The sequence below is a fragment of the Mastigoproctus giganteus genome, chromosome 10 (genome assembly GCF_048544385.1).
Source record: "Mastigoproctus giganteus isolate SK-2022 chromosome 10, ASM4854438v1, whole genome shotgun sequence".
NCBI classification, from domain to species: domain Eukaryota; kingdom Metazoa; phylum Arthropoda; class Arachnida; order Uropygi; family Thelyphonidae; genus Mastigoproctus; species Mastigoproctus giganteus.
In genome coordinates, this window is record NC_143584.1 from 225466547 (window position 1) to 225489556 (window position 23010).

Sequence of the window (23010 nt, forward strand, 5' to 3'; positions counted from 1 at the left end):
TTTATTAATTTTTTTTTTTTCGTATCTTAATGAAGATTTAGTATCATCAAGATTTTTTTTTAGTATCTTTTTTTCTTTATTTCTTTAGTATTTAGTACCATCAATGGAAACAACCATTGATGTTATCATGGTTGTTTCCTTATTGCTGCAAATAGTTGCTATTCTGATCCTTTGCGTTAGCATAACATGAGGAGCTATTCAGAGAGGGGAATGCCAGAGGTGTATTCAACTCTGGCAGTAAGCTAGAGAGTCTTGTAATAACTGAGAGTAAAGTGGAGGAGAAATTGTTGAAGATAAACACAAGAAAGGCACCTGGGGTGGATGGGATCTATCCAGTTATATTAAAGGAGGCAGCAAAGGAAGTAAGCAAACCCTTAGCCATAATTATGGGAGCTTCCTTGGACTCAGGGGAGGTACCCACAGACTGGAGATGTGCAAATGTGACCCCAATTCACAAAGGAGGATCAAAGGCTGACACATTACTTGACCTGAGAAGTTAAACTCACAGGTCAAGTAATTATAGACCTGTGAGTTTAACTTCTGTTCCAGAAAAATTAATGGAGGCACTGGTTAAAGAAGCACTGCAGGATCATCTAGACAAGACTTCAGTTATAGCTCCGACACAGCATGGTTTTGTTAAGGGGAAGTCTTGCCTGACCAATTTGATTGGATACTATGATGCAGTCACAAAAGAACTGGATGCAGGGAATAACTTTGATATTATATACTTGGATCTTAGAAAGGCTTTTGATATTGTTGCACATGGAAGACTGCTGCACAAATTGGAGCAGTGTGGCATTGGAGGCAAATTGCTGCATTGGATAAAGGGGTGGTTGAGGAGGAGAAGACAGAGAGTGGTAATCAATGGACACTGCTCATCATGGACTAATGTTATTAGTGGAGTCCCACAGGGTTCAGTGTTGGGTCCATTATTGTTTTCTGTGTTTACAAATGATATTGATGATGGTATATCAAGCTTAATGTCCAAATTTGCAGACGATACAAAGGTTGGCAAGGTTGTCAAGGACACTACTGACACTATGCTGCTGCAACAGGATCTGGAAAGGTTGAGCAGATGGGCTGAGAGGTAGCAAATGAAGTTTAACATTGACAAATGTAAAGTACTACATATGGGAAACAGCAACCCCAGAGCAACGTATCAACTCTGTGGTACTACACTGACAGTGGTAGAGAATGAAAGGGATCTTGGGGTGGTTGTGCAGGCAGATATGAAGTTCTCTGAGCAGTGCAGACGGGCTGCAAGAGTAGAGGAATTTTTCTAGTAGGGATAAGGAGGTGATTATTCCCTTTTATAAGGCAATGGTCAGGCCACACCTATAGTACTGTATACAGGTCTGGAGGCCTCATTTCAAGAAGGATGTAGAGATGCTGGAATGAGTACAGAGAAGGGCAACAAGATTAGTGAATGGAACAAAGGGGTGCTCTTACGAAGAAAGGCTTAAGTTTTGCAAATTACAGTGTCTGGAGACTAGGCACCAGCAAGGTGATCTGATAGAGGTGTATAAAGCCTTGAATGGTTTGAGCATGCTCAATGCTGATGGGATTCTTCCTCTTGCTCAGAATAATCACCTGAGAGGGCATAAATTCAAATTTAGGAAAGATAGACGTGTGGAAGTTTGCCTTTAGCCAGCAGGTGGTTGGTTGGTGGAACAGATTTCCATCCCTTGTCGTGGAAGTTGATAGCCTAAATAAGTTTAAGGCTCAGCTGGACAGGTATTTTGAACGAATAGAGGGGTAAAGTGGAAATGGTTTTTTTTTTTTTTTTTTTTTTGGCTGATGCTGCATAAGCTTGCTTTCTTGCATCAAATGCTTATGCTAATGCTAATAACGTTGGCATGTACTCCTCTGATAATATTGGAATTCCATTGTGTGAGGTTGACTATATTAAAGTTGAATGCATCACGTTTGTTATACAGGTTGATGGTAGCTTTGTTGTTTATTAATGTAATTTCTAGATCTAGGAAATATGCTGTAGTTGTTTGTTTTTTCTAGTATGAGATCATTGTTGTATAAGTGTCCATAATCTTTGATGAAATTAGGGCAGTTGATAACTATGAGGTCATCTATATATCTGTAGAGGTTAAGGTCCTGTGGAAATGAGTTTTCTGTCCAATATAGATATAGGTTAGCTATTATGCATGAAGCAGGACTACCCATAGGTGTTACGTTCGTTTGTTGATATACTGTTTTGTCGTCGTATACAAAGTTATTGGAGATACACAAGTTCAGTAGATTGTTCCAGTAATTGGTATTGCAGGTTATATTCTCTTTATATTTTGTATAAATATTTTTGAGTACTGTTTTTAATTTGGTTTATACAGTACTTGTAAATAGGCTGTGGAAGTCAAAGGTTTGTATATTGGTAACATTATTATTCTGTAAGAAATTTAATACTGGTAGGTTGTTGCCTATGATTCTTCTGTTATATATGATGTTTAACAGAGGTTTCAGTAGCTGTTCAAGTGTTTTTCCTGGTTTGTATACATAATTATTCTTGCAGGACATTATAAATCTGAATCCTATTTTTTTTTTGTGGAATTTTGGAATGAAGTATATATATGGTTAGCTGTAATTGTTAATATTCAGTTTTAGTTTTTTGTTGAAGGCTATGAGTTTCTTTGTAATAATATTGCAGGCACTGGATATAGGTTTGTATGTATTGCTGGAGTTAAGTTCAGTTCTCAAGGTGTGTGCATAAAATGATTTGCAAATAAATGCATAATTGTTTGATGCTTTATCCACAGGTATAATGATGAAGTCTTTGTGTATTTCTAGTAGTTTTTGTTTTAGTTTAGCTATGTTATGGTAGTTGGTTTTGTACTGGCTATATATATTTGAACTTAGTGATGCATATTTATGTTTTAATAGAGTGAATGTACAGCTAATCCACATATGGTATGCCTCTATAGGTGTGTTATGTTTATATGCTTGTCGGAAGCAGTAGTTTATTAGGTCTTGATATAGTTGTTTCTTGAAAGCAGTTAGATTTATTTTGGTGCATGGTCTGAATTTGAATCCTTGTGATAGTATATATCTGAGCGTTGGGTTTGCAACAATGTTTAAATTTCCTGTAATGATGTGCCCACGGTCAGGATCAATATATTGTTGCATGTACTATGTTTGCATATGCAGTCATTAATGTCTGTATTATAGTATATTAAATTGGTTGCTATGGTTTGTAGTTGCAGGCTATTATTCGAAATGGTTTCTTATATTTATATCTAACTTTTATATTGTTTTGGCTATTGTTGGGAAGCAAGTCATTATGATGATTTATATATTTATTAATGTTGATGTTATCCATTATTTTGCTATGGAAATTTAAGATTATGATTGATTCTTTAGTACCTGTTATAGTGTGTGGGTTTTTTAGATTGAATTTACAAATATCATCTATTATATGAAAGAGATGTTTGGATTCAAAGTTGAATGTGTGTATGAACCTGTGTAGTGCTTTCAGTATACTGTGTTTAGTGCTGAAAAGTAAGTTATGTATATATTGTACATCTATGTTATTTTTGTCCCAGTCTTTAAGGGTAGCATGAAAGTTGCCTAAAATAGGCTTATGTTTGATGTTAGTATTCTTAGATTTTTTAGAATATTTGTGTGGTTTACTGTGGAATTTAATTATATTGAATTTGTCATATATACAACAGTCTGCTATGTTATTAGTAATAATTTTATGGTTGAATTTATTATTTAGACCGTATGGGTATAAGGTTTTTAATTTTAACATAAATAGTTCTTGTTTAGTTCTAATGTCGGTATTATTAATATGCGCTATATATATTGTTGAAGCTGTGTTTTTGAAAGTGCATATATTCTATTCTTGTTCTATATTATTACTGTGTCTATATTTGTAGTTATTGATGTCTGATCTGTGTAGATTTAGTCTCAGGTGTAGTTTATTACTTGTTTGTCCAACGTATTTTATATTACAGGTTTTGCATGTTATTAGGTATATAACGTTACTGGATTTACAAAAGGTAGGTTTTGTAGTGTCATTTGTTATGTGTTGCGGGTGCATGCGTAGACAGGTTAAACATAGTTTATTATTACATGTGTTGTATTTAAGGTTATAGATCCCATATTTATCCAAGTTAGAAGCATTAGATGCTGCTGTGCTCTGTTCTGTGTGTGTAAATTGTGTATGAATAGATTGATAGACATGTTGCGGGGTACTCTGCAGAGCATGTGTCCCTGGGATCAAATTTACACTACTCTGCCCATGTAGTATGTATTCATTATTATGTGGCTCCATTTATATAGATTACAAAAATATATAAAAATATATATAAAAAGTCAAAAATATATAAGAAATGAAGAGTGAATGAAGGGTGAATGCAACAATGAAGAGTGTAGATCGTAAGTTCAAAAGTAGGAATAGGAATGGTGAACATATTTATCAAGAAGATTGTATATAAGCAGTTCTAGGTGGCGTGAGCACGGCCTGGACAATGCTTAGGATAATAATCAAGAATAATGGTATTGAGAAGCTAATTGATATAGGAGGGAAATGTGCCTGTACTAAAAAGAAGATAACATAACTTATGGATCAGGGACACTGCATTAGCAAAATGTACCCTACAGCCATAATGTGTGTATATATAAAAAAATTTTATGTATAGAATATTGTAAGTAGAAAGCGTGAAGGAGATTTTATTGAATTAGATCTAACGAATATACGGTATACACTGGGAGCGATATATGGTATGAAAAGAAGGGAGAAATGGACCAGAAATTAATATAATTGGCACATTAGCTTATTTTATTGGCACATTAGCTTATAATCTTACCGCAAAATTCAAAATCTAAATTTGCCTTCATAACACGTGGCTACTATACACGTGCACCATAGCGTACAGAGCATGTCGGAAACAGAAGCAAGAACATTGCTGTCTTTTTCATAATTTCGGTGGATGACCTCTGATGATGACACTGAAATTGTGAAAGACACCGCAATGTTATTTCATCTTGGTCGCTTTTTCAATTCTTATCTTTATTTTAATTTCTGGTCCTTTTCATACCATATATCGCTCCCAGTGTACCGTATATTCATTAGATCTAATTCAATAAAATCTCCTTCACGCTTTCTACTTACAATATTTTATACATAAAAAATTTTTATATATATACACATTATGGCTGTAGGGTACGTTTTGCTAATGCAGTGTCCCTGATCCATAAGTTATATTATCTTCTTTTTAGTACAGGCACATTTCTCCCCTATATTAATTAACTTCTCAATACCATTATTCTTGATTTTATATATATATATATATATATATATATATCCTAGTATGTGAAAGTGAAATATAAATATTATAATAAATATAAATTGTAAAATTAAATTATTTTGTTTTATTTTGTTTTATTTTGTTTTATTAAATAAATATAAATTGTAAAATTAAATAAAATTAAATATTAAATACGATTTTTAAATATCGATTTTTATATATTTTGTAATATATTGCTTAATGCATAGCATGTATTTTTTCCTGGTCACGTTAGGTACCTATCTTGGTTATTGGTTTAACTGACAAGCCAATATATTATTTATATTATATTATTATACTACCACCTAATTCATTTACCTATATATATATATATATATATATATATAAATTTATTTGTTGATTGATTGATTTCTTTGTTTATATACACTCAGCTGACATTGCATTAGCAACACCTACCTAATCCTTCGTGGGGACACCTTTTGCCCATAAGACAACCCATACACATCTTCACATGGATTCTAAAAGGTTTTATAGGGTGTCCTGTGTTGGGACTACCCATACTATGTACAATGTCTCCAGTAATACCACACATTGTCAGCAGATGGTTGTAGCATCGAATGTTATTTTCCAATAGGTCCGAAACATGCTCAAATTCAGTTAGGATCGAGTTTAGTGACTATAGGGTGCCAGAGAATTCACTGTCATCTTCCTGACCTAGTTAGCAACTTGCCATTCCTTGAGGCAGGGTGCATCATCATGCTGATAGACACCGGAGTTGTCTGGCTACACTCATCATGAATGGGTGTACTTGGTTGGCAATGATAGAAATGTAGGCATTTCCATTGAGCCATTCATTAACTCTGATCAGAATACCAAGGGCATGCCATGAAAGCAGTCCCTAAACTATAACACCCCTGCCTCCAGCTGCTGAACAGTAACAGTGCATGCATGTGCCACAACCTCATGTTCCTTTCTTTAAATGTGGATACGACAAATAGCGTGAGAGAAATGGAAACGGGATTCATCAGACCAGGTGACAGGTTTCCACATGTGGTGTTCCAGTGTCAGTGCTGACATACCAATGCAAAGAGCAGTTTCTTGTGTCTCACAGTAAGCATGGATACCCTTGATGGTCATTGACTGCCATAGGCTATGCAATCTAATGTCCAGCTCATAGCCAGTGTGGATATTAGTTTTGCTATTCCTGCATTGTTCTGTGGGGTGGTTAGCTGGACAGTATGCTGTGTTGCTGCTGACACAAGACAAGATGAGATATGGTGCTCAGCACAAGTGTCGAGCCTATGTGTCGTATTTGGTTGTTCGACCACTATCCAGCCAGTCACGGCAAACTCGTAACACCACAAGGGAGCACTTAATCATGTTGGTTGTCCAGATACTGGCAACTGCATGTGGACATGTGATTTTGTAAAGGGCGGCTTCTAGAACATTTGTTCAATTCCACCCCGTATCTCTGTGAAGAGCAGTACTACTGCAAAAGGGCCAGATATGTGAGTAGTGTACGTTTGTATGTATTATGTTTATGTGCTCTGCTGTTCTGTCTGGCTGGTTGGCTACTCAGAAGCATCAATCACCTGGAGAGATGATTCTGGTTACTCCTCCACACCACAGGAAGTTAGGCCAGTCCCAATTGTGCTCATAGTGTCTGAATTCGAGACTTTTTGACCCACCTGATGTTCCCAAAGGTGGGCCAGATTCTTCTAGAGGCCCACTCCAGAGGAGAAAATAAAAAAAAGGTTCTCATGGTGTATTTCAAAAAAAAAAACAGAAGAATAAAAAAAAAAAGAAACAGAAAAAGGGAAAGAGAAAAAAAAAAGAAAAACAGAAAAAGGGAAAGAGAAAAAAAAAGAAAAACAGAAAAAGAGAATAAAAAAGAAACAAAAAAAAAAGAAGAAGAAGGAGGGAAAAAAAAGGTTCTCATGGTGCATTTATATAAAAAAAAAAGGAAGAAAGAAAGACGGTTAGTTGGAGTTAGTTTGTTCACGGTTTGCAATCAAGGACTTCTGCCAGGCAAAGACGTCCACAGCAAAAGCTTGAATGGCAGCGAGGTTAATTGAGGTGTTGATAAGTTGATGGACCTGGTCTGGGAAGAAACCAGGGATCTTGTTCTTGAGGCAGTCTCTGTATTCTTGACACTGGACACATTCAAATAGAGTAACTCCCCGACTTACGTAAGAGTTGCATTCCGCGGAAATGACGTAAGGCCTGGAATTTCCCCCATGCTTGTCACTCGTGAGAGTATATCTGGCCCAAAGACGAATTTACAGTTCATCTCAAAGGTGTTAAGGTTTGGCGTTCCTGGCCTGCCAAGAGTGCCATGAAGCTTTGCTCATCCATTTTCTCAACCAAAGACATTGGGCGTTCCACGAGGAAACAGAAATGGCCAGTTTTACCTATACCACTGTCACAGTGTAGAAAGACCAAAATTGTCCAGAATGTCAATGTATTCACCGTTCCCGAAACAATGACCAGTGATTCAAGCCCAACCCAGGAGGAAGGCCTCCTGATAGTGATAGCTCCTCCATCCCCTTGCATGACACATTCTAGTAAATAACGTTCTCTGGGCACAGTCACACCAAACATCCATCAGACCAGAAAACTGCATGTAGTGATGCATCGTTCTATTACACAGTTTTCCAAAGTTTCAGGATACAATTACTATAGTTTCTACACTAAGCAAGTGGCATTGCATGTTTTGATGTTTGTGGGCTGCTGTTCCATAAAAGCTGACTCAATGCAGCTCCAAACGTATCTTATCCTTGTAGTAATTTGAACGCTCTGAGATCTCTTCTCATGACGTTTATATTTTTGGTGTGACTACGTCAGACATCGTAAATTTAGGTTGCTGAAGTTTAGTTGCAAAAGGCAAGAACACATTGATTGCTGATATTGGAAATCGCTAAACTTGTGACCTGGACCCGTCTACTGTATTTTATTGATCTGCTAACATCTAGCATGAACGCAATTGCTTCTATCCATATTCCTGCTACGTGAATGACTGGTGTAGCTCATTTTTTCGATATCCCAGGGTTGTTCTTCAGCACGGTTCGCAGTCCCAACAGTGTGAAGAAATCAGCAGATGATTAATTGTCTCAGTACAATGTTATGTACATGTACACACACTGACCAAAAAAATATATGAACCTTTGTATTAAGACAGTCACAGACAGAAGAAATGCAAAGAGTTGCAGAGAAAACTGATGTGGGGGTGATGATGTTGCCTCGTTGAGTATAAAGACTGTACATGCTGTTCGACTACACTAATCTGAAGCCAGGATGGAGAAAATGCGTGATCTCTCAGACTTAAAGGCTTATCATGGGTATATGTTTAGCAGGAGGTACAGTCCAAAAATTGGAAGACAAAACTCAATTCTCAAATGCAACCATCTCAAAGGTTTTTAATAACTGCAAAGCAAGGGGTTCTTCCACATCTCAAATGCATGAATGTGGCAGACACAATATTTCAAGAGCGAAGCTGTGCTACTCTAAGGAGGCCTGTATGATAATGACATGTGCATCCATTGTAACATTCCAATTCAATGAAGACTGCCCTATTCCAAATTGAAGAAATTGGGTATGTATTGGCAGTTGTCTACCTAGCTATTCGGAAGCCAATCGTTTCAGGGGAAAACAAAAAAAAATCCACTTGAAGTAGTTCCAAGAACATCGTGATTGAACACTGGAACAATGGAAGAAAGTCATGGTCTGACGAATCACGATATACAGTACATTGTTTTGCACTAATGGTAGGCAGACAATGTGGCAAGAATCTCTTGAAGCGATAGACCCTACTTGCCTTGTTAAGCAACCCAAGTATCTTCAAGTGGTATCATGGTAAGGGGAATATTTTGTGGAATGGACTGGGTCCGTTGACAATGTTGGAAGGCCGATGTCATCCACGGAGTACCTGAATTTTGTATCAAATATACCCTGCAATGTTACCCTTTCATCCTGAAGGTGATGACCACTTATAGATTTTCACCATCTTCTGTGACCCCCACATTCATTTTATCTCTCTCTCTCTTACTGAGACTGTGTAGGATATGCTAAAGAGCTATTCGGCAATAAAGTCCTTTTCCTGTCGCAGCTACATGATATTTTTCTTTAATAATGGTTACAATTAGACCAAAATACTAAAACACCTTATACAATCCATGCCACAGCGCACACTGTTATTCGAAACAAATGCGACCCGATTCGATACCGAATAAAGATTCATATTTTTTTAACCAGTGTGCGTATAATCGAAATTAAAATTATTTAGTGTAGAAATAGTATACAAATTGTTCGATCCATTTCAATTCTGAATTTACAACTTTTCATTCATTTACAGAAACCAGCAATTTCGCTTAAGGACCCAAAAGCAACCCTCCTGTCGCTGTCCCCAGTGGAGCAAAAATTGTTGAAAGCCCAGTTTCGAGTTTTACTGCATGCTTACCAATGCGGACTGCTACAAAGGCCCCGAGAGGAAGAGGACGTTTCGTGTTACTTTCCACTCTGTCGAAGAATGAGAAATGTGTTGAACCACATACGTTCCTGTCGGGCTGGAATGTCCTGTCCCATTCCACATTGCATATCTTGTAAAATAATCATCGACCACTGGAAGAACTGCAATCTCAGTGACTGTCAAGTGTGCACCATTTTGGAACAACGTTCCGAGCACTCTACAACGAGTCTCACCATTCATAACTCAATAGGAGGGTCGAGGCTGAAACTGCATGGAAAACCGAGGCAGTTTGAATGGTAAGGGTGAAATGAACAGTGAATTTGGACCTGAACTATGTGTTTATATCGATGTCCCAATAAACATAAAGTCAAAAAATAAACTATCTAGGATTTCTTTGTACATTTATTGGAAGGAAAACAAAATGCTGCACAGAAGTTACACAAAATGAACAGAAATCCCACATTTCGATGTAATAGTGGTAGCTCATAGAAAGGCAAAGGTACAATAGTAGTCAGATGGTAGGGAAGTCTTGTCGATTCTGTCTCTGAATTTCTCCAACTCTATGTGGCCGACTCGGAGTATAAATAGAACATTTATTTATTTAATATAAAATAAAAAGTCCAGCAGGACCGATTCTTCTTTGTTCAATACACAGGCAGCACTGCTGAAGAATATTGCACGCCCCCTTTTGGCAACATCCAATTTCTCTTTGAAGATGAGAGGCTGGGAATATCTGTAATTATCTTTTCAAGCTGATCGGTGCAGTTGCATTATATCCATATGAAATGAACCAACACTATATATATATCATCTTCATCAGCTAATTTAGGAAACTTGGATAAGGAATTTCTTCTTGAATTGGTAATAACCAGTATCACCTTGCAAACAGCCTGACCTGAGGCATAGAAACTTTCAAAAATTAAATGAACTATCAAACAAACTTTTTTTTAATACAGTATTTAAACCACCGATTATGTACATCACATTTCCATATGACAATGTCACATATGACATTTTGTGTGTGTAGCAAGTGGTACTGCTTGCTACAGACGTTTGAACAATGGTGGTGCACAAAACAATGACCCCTTTTTTTCCAACAGAGTGCAGCGCCTTTCGGCATACGACATGTCCAGTCAAACATTATGACTATCGAGCTAATTGTGGATATGTCCTCTTTCTGACAGTACTGCCTCCACACGGAGAGGCATGAACTCTACAAGGCCTCTGAATGTTGCAAGAGGTATGCTGCCCCAAGTCCCCAGGATTGGAGCCCATTAGATCTACCATAGTCCGTGGTGGACGATCCGAACTCCGGATCTATTGATCCCCGTATTCGTATAGAATATCTCTGGGATTATCAAGGACTATAAGACACGTGGAAATCACTTTGGTGTTCGGCGAACCATTCTCGAACAATACCAACAACGTGGTAGGGGGCAATATCGTGCTGGAACACACCTGTGTCATCCAGGAATACAGGCATCATGAAAATATGTAACTGATTAGCATTAATGTATAAGTAAAGTGTAAAGTGTGTTGATGTCTAGTGGCACCAGGGGTTTCCCCCATCTCCACGTTGCTTACATTCTGGAATGAATTTACGCGTGATCTCACCTTTTGTCGTCTCTGTCCATCTTTGCTGCCACTGTTCAAGGAGGTAGATCTATAGTTGGACTTTTTCCGTTTTTTGTCTGCTTGCTGGGTTGATTGTGAAGTCCTGATGATTTGCGGCCACTACCTTTGAGTGCTGGTAGAGCAATCCTGCTTTCACAGCTTCTAAATCCAGGGGGAGTGCTCCAGCAAGTACCTGCAGTGCAGGTGTGTGTACCATGCAGCACGCTCGTGTGGTTGTCATGTCCAGAATTTTCTTGTTGGTTACTAGTGTTGTTTTGGTGTACCATACTGCAGCTGCATAGGTTATTGCTGGGATGAAGGTTGACTTATAATATAGCATTAGGGTTCGTTTTTTTCGATCCACGGAAAATAAGAAGATACCCGGCTGGGTATCTTCTTATTTTCATTCTTATGTATTTTAGGTGGGGTATGAAGGATAGGTTATTATCTAAGATAACTCCTAAGTACTTCATTTGCTTGGTGAATTTGATGATCAGGCCATTATTTTTATTTGGGGCAGACGCTGTACCTGAAGAGTTCCTTTCAGCAAGATGGATATGGTTTTCGTCGGTGCAATTTTTAGCTGGATTTTTTGTGACCCAGTATTGTAATTTCTGCATTGCTTGATTAGCGATGTTTTCCAGATCGACTCTGGAATCCGCCTCAATATTAACAATGAGATCGTCCTTGGCCAGCCCCAGGTCCTGGCACGGGAATTTGTCCAAGACCATGTTCCAAAGGAGAGACCCCCCCAAGACAGACCCCTGCGGACAGCCCATATGTACGTTTCTTGTGATTTTTTGATAATTTGTATTTATTTCCACTCTTCTGCCTGAAAGGTAGTCTTCCATTGCTTTCTATAAATTGATGGGTACTGCAGCTCCTCTCAGTCTGCTCAGGATACTCGGCCACCAAAGTGAGTCGAACGCCCCAGCGAAATCAACTGAAATGACTTATAGATATTTTTTTCATGCACTCTTCTGCCTTCCTAAGCAGATCTCCAAGGGCATCCACCGTAGAGGATCCTGGCTTAAAGCCAAACTGATTTTTAGCTGCCAGGTCTGCTCCTTCATAGTGGTTCTGTATCCGCATGTGGAGCAGCCTCTCGTATAATTTATTGACCATTGAGAGCAGCGCGATGGGTCTGTATGATGCTGGACATTCTGCGTTCTTGGTAGGGTTTTCCAGAATTAGCTTGGTGTTTTGCAGTTTTCCACACACCGCAGGGAATTTCTCTGTTTCCAAACATCTGTTGTAGAGGGTGAGTAGGATTTGCGGGCAATTTCTACTATTTTTTTCAGTATCTCCGGTTCGATCATATCAAGTCCCGGGCATTTCCGGTTTCTGATCCTAGTAGCAGCCGCGCTGAGTTCCTCATGGGTGAAGGGGAGCTCGAGCGCAGGGTGATATATTTTTCATTTTCTTTGCAGATTTTATGTTGGTCTTTCAGAGTTAAGGTCGCGGATTCCTTGAAAATTGTATCGAGTATATTACCCATCGATTGCTCCCAAGTGGTTGTATGGTCTCTTTGCAGGGTCTTTCATCATCAATGTATAGGTAGCATTCAGCGTTCATTATGCTCAACATAATGAAATTCTGCTCTCCTATTTCGCCTTCGTGGGCAGCACAGTTGATAGAATCGCTGTCTTCCTCACACCGGATGGAAAACACCTTAGTTCGAGTCCCGTCGAAGACGTGAGGAATTTTATGGGCCTTTTTCATAACGTGGCTGAGTTAGTCGGGCGAGGGCAGCATGGCTTTTTCGCCCGGAAACTCAGGTTTTCATCCAGCAAACAGAAAATCGACCACAGAACACACACACACACACAGTTTAAAGAAAGAATACATTGGGAAATATGGCGTTAGTCGCCGATGCTTCTAAAACCCTACTACAACAACAATACAATTGTAAGAACACGTTTGAAATACTGTGTATGGAGATCTCATCTGAAAAAAAAAAAAAAGACATTGAGCTTCTTGGAAGGGTCCAAAGACGTGAAACTCGCATTGTGAGATTGACAAAAGGGCTACCTTTTGTCGATCTCACAATGGCTACACAGCTTGGCAACCAGGCACCTCAGAGGTGACCTGAGTGAGATTTATAAGGCTCTGAGAGGGATTAGTAAAATGAATGAAGGCTGAATTCTCACTGTTATAAAGAATTCCAAAACTCCGGTCATAAATTCAAATTACAGGGTTTGAGGTTTAGATTTGATTGTAGGAAGTTTTCTTTTTGCCAGCGAGTCATTGATTTCTGAAATAGATTGCCTTCACATGCAGTTGAGGCTGACAGTTTGAATAAATTCAGAGGTCAACTGGATACTTAACTCTGTGAGGCGGGAAGTAAATAATTTGTATTTTTTATAGCATATGATCCCCTCATTGACTTTGCTGCTTTACGTACACATAGCAAACAGAAATATACCATAAAGCCGAGATTCAAATATAAATCAGCAATTACAATTAAATTTTAACCAATTTTGCCGTAAAGTTGTTTCTTACTAAACAAATAAAACGAAAATTTTAATATTCAAACACCTACGATAAATACTTTTCCATATTCATTCATATACGCTTCTCAACAAAATTACAGAACACGGATAAAATGTGGTGAAATTCGTGCAGCTTGCGATGAAGCGAGAAAAAATTGGTATGGTAGTATACCATAGAATAACGATGAAATGAGTAGCCAGTGAGAAACTCCGCACAAGGATAAGGGACATCTATAAGAATTACCAAAAAAGGCCACGTTACAGAAGTTGGTATAAGATGCGCGAAAATTTAGTCACATGATATCAATACAGCATATGATCCCCTCCAATAAACAGTCCTGACAGCGGTGAACCATGCTCGATATAAGGCCATGCTGCCAATACATGCCAACAGCCATGCTCGATGGCTGTTGGCATGTATTGCGACGCCCAAGGGCGTCCCACACATGTTCGATCTGATTTAAATCTGTTGATCGTGTTGGCCACAGCAGTTGCTGGATATCTTCAGTTACAAGATATTCCTCCACCACTTTCGTTCTATTTGCAGTGACGTTGTCGCACATGAAATGAAAATCTGGGCTAACCTTATCCCTAAAAAGTCGCACATAGGGTTCGAAGATCTGGTGTTGGTACCTCTGCGCAGTTACGGCAGCACTAACAAAAATATGAAGAGGATGCAGCCATTGATCATTATTCCGCCCTACACAAGAATACCGCCACCACAGTAGGTATCCCTTTCTCAGAAGTTGGAGGGAAGGTAGTAGTAGTAATAAAATGGCAAATGATGCAAGATAGCAAGATTATAAAGTATTAGCCAAAAAAAAAAACCCCAGTTTACTCATCCGTACCCTTTAAAAATTTGGCTAGTTCTCTTCGTGGAATTTATTCAACCTATCCACTTCCACAACAACAGATGGAAGCCTGGTTCAACAATCAACTATCCGTTGGCTGAAGGTAACTTTCCGCATGTCTATCCTGCAAGCAATCATCCTTCATCAACTTGAATTTATGCCCCCTCATGTGTGTAGTCTCAGCAAGTATAAGAGCACCATTAACATTCACTTCCAATCCAGGAAAGGCTTGAAGTACCTCAATTAACACTCACAGCAGAGCCTGGTCTCGGGACGCTACAATTTGCAGAACTGAAGCCTTTCTAGATAAGAGCAACCTTTTGTTTTCCTTCACCAAACTGGTTGCCCTTCTCTGCACCCATTCCACTAGATCTACATCCTTCCTAAAGGATGGACGATCAGCAGATCTACATCCTTCTTAAAATGTGCCCCTTCCTAAAATGCCCCCTAACCATGGCCTTATACAAAGGGATAATCACATTCTTATCCCTGCTAGTAAAGTTTCTGTATATCACTGACAAAACCACATCAGCTGTCCTGGCAGCATATTGCACTGCTCAGAGAATTTAATGTGTGACTTCAGAATTACCTCTAAGTCGTTTTAATTGTCCACTACCCTGAGTGTAGTACTACACAGCTGATAAGTTACTGGGATTACTGTTGCTCATATACAGCACCTTGTATTAGTCAGCATTGAACTTCAGCTGCTATTTTTTAGCCCATTAATAGAATTTTCCTAGATCTTGTTGCAGTACCTAACACTGTGTTAACCACCCTGCCAACCTTTGCATCATCTGCAAACTTAGACATTAAGTCTGATATACTTTCATCTATTTCATTGATAAATATTGAAAACAACAATGTACCCAGCACATGGGGAACTCCACTAATGAGATTAGTTCATAGTCCTCTGATAACAGAGGACACTGAACTAATGTCATTAGTGGAGCAGTGTCCTCTGATAACCATTGTCTGTCTTCTTTCATTTAACTTACCCTTAATGCCACATTGCTCCAGTTAGTAGAGCAGTCTTTTATGTGCAACAGTGTCAAAACCTGCCTGAAATCTAAGTATATGATGTCAAAATTATTTTTTGCATCCGTTTCCTTGGTCACTGCATCATAGTAGACTATCAGAATGTTTACACAAGACCGTCCTGTGACAAATTCCATGTTGTGATTGCAGTAACTGCATTCCTGTCCAAGTGGTTCTAAATTGTCTTCTTTAACCAGTGATTCCATTATTTTACCCTAGAACAGATACTAAGCTATCAGGTTTGTAATTGTCCATGTTGCCTTTTGTTCCCCTTTATGAATTGTGGATATATTCGCACTTCTCCAGTCCGTAGTGATCTCCCATGAATCCAGGGACGCTCTCATAATTATGGCTAAGGGTTTTCTAATCATTTGCGGCCTTCCTTAATATAATTGGATAGATTCCATCCACCCCAGGTGCCTTTTTATATCCATCCTCAACAATTTCCCCTCCATTTTCCTTTCAGTTATCGCAAATTCGTTTAGCTCCTGGTTCGAGTTTGATAAACTGCTGGGATTCGCTACTCTAAAGAATTGCTCATATGTGAATGCAGTTGCGAAACACCCATTCAATTTGTCCCAAACCTAAGCAAGGTTATCCACAGTTAGGCATCAAGACATCAAGTGGCCCAATGTGATTCAACCCCTTTCTTCTACTGTTAAGTTTTGGCATAGCAGTCTTTTCTGTTTTTCTTTTTATATATTTTACCAGGGACTTCTTATAATCTCTCTTAGCTTGCATAACTCCTTTGTGACTCGATTACAACAAATCTATATCTATAATAGGCTTCTGTATCACACGATAATTTCTATGAATCCCTTGCACTTTTTTTTCTCTGACACGTGTCTCAGTAGTTCATCTGACATCCGTATATCTCTAAGCCTGTAACAGTATGAAAGAAGCTAGAAGGTTTTTCATAACTTCCATGAATACTTCCTATTTAAAATTTGCTGCGGGTAACATCATCAGTAGGTCCCACTGCACACAATTATTTAAAAACTGTCTGAGACCACTGTAATCACACTTACTAGAGCAAAAGCCTTTCCATTTACCTTAACATCGCTGCCACCCAGTGGGTCTTTTATCTGCCAATTCTTAATTGCACGAAGAATCACTGCTGATAATCATTTCAAGAGTATTACTACCTCTGGTTGCCTCTCGAACGTGCTACTGTCGAAAACAATCATCCAATAAATCCACAAAAGCCTTGCTAGTGTACGACTGACCAACCCACAAGTTCCAGTCAATATCTGGGAAGTTAAATTGACAATCTGATTTACTGGCCCACTCTATTTTCTTGTATAGCTGTTTGGTATGCTTATCGCAGTCCTTACATTTATAACACCTCCTACTCTCAATTTTGTTTTCCCAGCACTTATGCGACACCAAACTGTCTCAAAATTGCACTCGTCACCCAAATCAAGTGGATGTACTGCCTTAGATTTAATATTCTTCTTAACTAAGAGCATAACCCCTTCACCTCTGCTGTGCTTCCTGTATACATTGCACTCCTCAAATTCCAAATCTGCACTGTGCGAAACAACGTCTCTGCTGTTCCAGTGTCTGCGTTCGGCGACTTAATCAGTACTTCAAATTCATCAAAGTTATCTACAATGCTCCTAACATTAGTATACATGCAAGTATACATGTGTGTGTTCTTACTCTTAGTTACCCTAACACCATGGCGACCCACAGCAGACCCTGAAATTCCAGACACCTTTTGCTTTCCATGCTGCTGCAGGTACCAAAGCATAAATGCAAGAATTACTTTCACATCTAGCTGCGCTCCTGAAACTATTATTATTCTCTGTCCTCCCCCCCCCCAAGCTAGCAGTTTTCCCACACCCCTATCATTGCTTCTATAGCATCAGCAAATATTCTTGCCCCTTCCATTGAAGTGTATCCCAAACCTGTAAAAACAGTCTCTCTTTTTATCGCATTCCTCGTTGTCTCCAGATGGAATAACGTCTAGAATATGTTTGTAGGTTAAAACTGGATTCATCAGATAACAGAACTCTGCCATATTTTCAGAGCTCCAAGTCACATGTTCATGGCACAAGTTTCTGCGGTTGTTTGGGGGATAATAGGATACAAACTATTGGCTTCCATGTTGCCAATGGTTTGTATCCTATTAGCATAGAGTCCACTTCAATTGAGTCTTCTTAACACATTCCCATTGGAAATGTTTTCACCTCTGGCTCCAGTAACCTCAAGAGACTGTTGATGACAGGACATCGTAGGGTTTCTTCTTGATGTTAGAGCCAGATATCGGTTTGTTCTGATTGATTTAGCCCTCGGGCGACCTTGGCCAGCTCTTCTTGTAATGGTTCCTCTCTCCTGAAACTGCTTCCATAATGCCGAGACGACATTGCTTGACATATTAAGCCAACGTGCCACTTCGCCTGCGACTGCCCAGCTTCAAGTAGTCCAACGGCTCGCCACCTTAAAGAATCATCTAAACGACCATGATTCGCCATCCTGAGTACTGGAGATGTAACTATCCTACTGAGCAAGCCAAAAATTGCGTAATATTTGCCTTTGTAAGGTGGTGGATTGATTACTATTGGATACTAGGAATTTCCATGCCAGGATGTCTATTATATAAAATATTTGTTTTTCTTACTTCGACTTCCTTGTAATTTTTTCGTTTTTATCGCATATGTTGTTTATTTATAATTTTCATTTACTATGTGTTATTTAGTAAATAAAAGTGTTATGTACGGACGGAGCTTAAGTCTGTACTCATAGATTTATGGTTTGTTTGTGTCTAAAAAAATAAATGAAAAAAAAAAAAAAAAAACAGAGCCATGTCAGTAATGGCACTGTCAGAAACCATGTTAATTCTAAATAAAACTATTAAAGTTACAAAAATATTACAATATTTTCGATAAAATTAAAACTTAGAATGTATTAAGTTTTGTTTCCCCCCCTCCCATCGACAGCTCCATCTATGCACCTAATTTTAGAATTATATTTTTTAATAATCCACTAAAACCTTGATGGATGGTAAAAGAAAATGTATATCGTACACCTCACTGGAGAAGTTGCATTAAAGTACAGAAAAAGAAACTTTAAATTCCTTATACATATTTTGTCCAAGAGAATATATTCTTACCTGAAAAAATTCGTTACCTTCAACCAATTCCAATCAGAATAAACGCAAAAACAGTCACCAGGGAGAACTCTCAGTACAAAATGAAATTCGGTGTTCGGTATGCTGACAGTGAATCTTGAATGTTGATCACCCAGAGGCGTAGACAATTCGAAAAAAAAGGGTTAAAGGAATCGCCAGATCTTGCGCATGGAGGTATGACGGCTCGGTCAATCTTCTAAGATATCTTAAGAAGATCAGTTTCATTGCGAATCTCCCCCGTTTGAGTTTAGTTACGGGAAAGTTCCCTTCAATCGCAATCGCACCGCCATTGCAGGACCAAAACCAAAACAATTTCCTCGTATCAGCGGACTTCCTCCTGTCGATATTTACCAACGGTTTCGAAGGTCATCAACCACGTGGTTTAAATCTAGCCAGATGGTTCGGTGAGAGAGCGACAACTGCTTGCGTGCACTTACTTTGCGTGGTCAGCGCCGTGTCACGTGCACCACCACAACGTAGCTCTAACAGATGTTGCCAGGAGTAACGAGCCGCTTCCCTCAAATTGCGACAGCCTGTTACATATACACCGGCTTGCTATGTCGTGTCCTGCAACTAGATGTATTGGACTATAGAGTATCGAAAGGTCGATTATCCAAATGAACCATATAAGATGATTCCAATTAGTTCAGTTAATCGACGTCTCACTCTGTAACTAGGGTTCTTCTGGAAAAATACACACCCTCCCACTTGCTGCTTTATACCTCCAAAAGAAAAAACTGATGCTGCAAAGAGATCTTAAAAATGGAATTCAGCATCAGGTGTTACGTTACTGTCCAACTTCTCACATAATTCCTGAAAATTACGATCTACAGAAATTCAAGTCTAATGTCAACAAGTACAGTATATTGTTTCATCTGCTGAACTTCCAACGCGTGCACGGTACTGGTGCTGCTACTGTGGAGCGTAGATGTGTCAATAAAACGACAACTCAGTGTATAAGCATGCTATTTATAATCACCACAGATGTAAATGTCAAAAATTTAGTCCAAATATAAATAACGAATAAAAATTATGGATATTTATTGCAATAAAGCGGGCACTAATTACACGTGAATTCAATCAACTTTTACATTCTTTCATCACCAATTCAGGATGGTCAAATTAACAAAACAAACTTACATATCTGCGAAAAGATCTAAACATCCCAAAAACTTCCTCATTCGTAATAGTGGGGTAATTTATTTGCTGACTTCTTTAATCTTTATTGTATACAAACATGGTATATACAATAGACCCTTCACAGCAGCAATGCCAGGGGTTAACTACTCCAGGTTAATGACTTGGTTAACTACTCCAGGTTGTTGTTGTTGTTGTTGTTTGGGTGTTTAGGAGCATCGGCAACTAAAGCCATGTTGCTCCGTGTATATTATTAGCAAGTTGAGTGCGTTCTGAGTTCGATTTTCTGTTTGCGACGAAAAGCTCGAGTTTCAGGGAGAAAAAATCTTTCTACGCTTGCCTGAGACCGGCTAACTTAGCCGTGTTTTGAAAAAGGCCCATAAAAAATTCTGACGTCATCGTCGGGACTCGAACTCAGGTCTTTTCCACCCGGTGACTTCAGTTTTCTAGTTACACGGATGGAGATGCTTAATGCTTTTGAGATTAGTAATGGCCTTACTAAGGGATGTTCTCAGAATGAGCGAGCTAAAGCAGTGTTCGCTTTAGAGAGTGAGCAGTGTTCGCAGAAAGAGTGAGCTAAAGCAGTGTTCGCAGAAAATGATCAAACTTTAATCATCATTCAGTAGTATAACGATTCACGTCATTTTCATCACGGGGGGAGGGGAAGATAACCTCTCTAGCCCCTATCTGGGATCGAACTCACATAACTTGGTTGATCAGAACTATCAGAATACCAGACAGTCAATTCCAATGGAGCTCTCTCTCTCTCTCTCTCTCTCTCTCTCTCTCTCTCTCTCTCTCTCTCTCTCTCTCTCTCTCTCTCTCTCTAATCCTTTATCCTCATGCTTCGACATCATTCATTTCTCGTGCATTATCTCTTTATACTATTCCTAGTGTCTTATCCTTTATCTAAACCTTGTTTTCTAATACATATGCTAAGGTTGTTAAAGATAACAACATAGCATACGGTGATTGGCGTGTGTACAAGTTAGCTTCGTTTCTACATGTACTAAGGCAAAAACAATTGTAAAATTATCAAACTACGTAGTCTATACAAATGGCCATAATCTCTTTTAGATTTCCGTTGTGGAATCGAGAAACATCAGCTCCTCTTCATTCCAGTGTAATCGTCCATTCCAATGAGAATATAATTCAACTCCGTTCCAAAGGTTCCATTACAGTATATATATGTATATTATTCATTTCCTCATCTTTCACAGCCTCAGTAGCTTCTCTGATAGACTATTCTCCGAGATCGTTATATCATTTACTACCCACGGGAAACTCCTGCTGGTAGGCCTACGGAATAGGCGACCTGTTCATGTGCCCATGTTGATCGACAGTCATCGCCATCTCCACCTGCACTGGGCATAGAAGTGCTGTTCCTGGGCATTGGAAGACTGGAAAAGAATCGCCTCATCTGATTAATCAAGGTTAAAACTCCACGCAGATGGACGTGTGCGTATTCGACGTCCTGCAGGTGAACAGCTGCAACCATGCTGCACTGCACAATTAGATGCAAACAGTCCTGGGGGTCGGTGGTATCGTGGCGACATCACTGGGTCCTTTCATGCCCAACGAACACACTCACACTGCCAGATTCTATCTCGTCATTGTTTCTAAGTACAAGCTTGGCATATTTGTTGATTTTGATGGCGTTTTTCCTTCACTTTGGCGAGAGAGGCCTTCGAAAGTCTTAGAACAGCTGGTTGCTGCATAGAGCAGCCAGCTGTTCTAAGACATTTGAGGCCCGTCAGAAGTGAGATCGGCAAGAACATTATTTTCCAACTTACACTCCAGCATACCACCCGTGATATTTCTAGAAGCGTCCTCAGCGTTCTGTCCTAAGAGCCTCATTAGGAATATTGTTTTGAATGAATATTTTTGTTGCACCTTCTCTAAGATCAGTATCCTGGCCTACGCAGATGATTTGGCCATTTTCTTTAGCGGTTCGACCAAATCTGCTTTGGAAGCTCAAGCTAACTATGTCTGAAATGACTTAGTTCATTAGACCGACCAAATTAAATTTTAGCCCAACAAAAACAAAGAGAGTAATTTTTAAAAAAAATACTAAACTAAAACAGAACTCCTCAAATAAAAATCAGCACCCTGCAACTACCTCTTGTTTTGAACATTAAATACCTTGGTATCCTAACTGATGACCGGTTAAATTTCCATTCACACTTTTAACATTTCGCTACAAAAGATAACAACTTTACTGCTGCCTTAATCAGAATATCTAAACTTGACCGGGGACGGCCCAAAAACTCTGTCACTCAGCTATCACGCTGGTTTCGTTCCCTCGGTTTCCTGTGCTGATGGTAGCTAGTTCTACAGTGTTATCAACAAAAAATTTCAAGCGAAGCTAATATCTCTCCAAAAACATATGCTTCTATCTATTCTTTGAGTCTGTCGCACGTTTCTTCTGCTGCCTTGCAGATCTTCGCTGGTGCTTTTCGAATTTTATCTTATCGTATCAGGAAGAAAATTTCTATGGAATTTCTAGAAATATCTATAAACCTTGAAAATGACGTTGAAAAGGAAAGTTTAATATGCTGGCATTAACTGTGGCAAACGAGGAGAGACACCACTTAAAATCATGGAATATGAGTCGATTCGTGATAATTTTTTTTGCATTGGGACTGAAAGATTCAGATTTGTGTACGCGTGGACAGGTTGAAGATTGGAAACATATTCCTTTTTACTGTAATCATTATAATGATTTCACAGATGCTCTTTCTTCTTTTGTTGTTAATATGGCTCCTGATAACCTAATCCGTTTCCTCGACAATCAAAACGCATTTTAATCCTCACAAAACGTCTCATATTCAACCGTAGAATTCAACGACCATAAAACCTTACAGCCTACAAACACAAAAGTTACTACCATCTGATCTTAATCTGACAGGATTATTTTTCTCAGCGCTTTTTTACAGCAAGATTTACCTGCTTGACTTTTAGTTTAACACTTTTTAAATGAAAATACGATCATCAATAATGGAATGTGCCCTAGTGGGTAGTACAG

The 23010-nt window shown here is 38.8% G+C and overlaps 2 protein-coding genes across 3 annotated transcripts in view; one reads left to right on the forward strand and one right to left on the reverse strand.

The window, feature by feature from the left end:
* LOC150079990 (uncharacterized) overlaps positions 1 to 10043 on the forward strand; it is a 52278-nt gene extending 42235 nt beyond the window's left edge. The window contains exon 10 of the mRNA XM_090382729.1: positions 9610 to 10043. Within this exon, the coding sequence (XP_090238855.1) occupies positions 9610 to 10023 (414 nt within the window). The 3' untranslated portion in view covers positions 10024 to 10043. The remainder of the gene's footprint in view (positions 1 to 9609) is intronic.
* Positions 1 to 19091, reverse strand: part of LOC150079989 (TNF receptor-associated factor 2-like) — a 95880-nt gene extending 76789 nt beyond the window's left edge. For both annotated transcript variants that reach the window (XM_090384095.1, XM_090384093.1), the window contains exon 1: positions 18831 to 19091. The gene's annotated coding sequence lies outside the window, so the exon portion shown is untranslated. The remainder of the gene's footprint in view (positions 1 to 18830) is intronic.
* Between the last annotated feature and the right edge of the window lie 3919 nt (positions 19092 to 23010).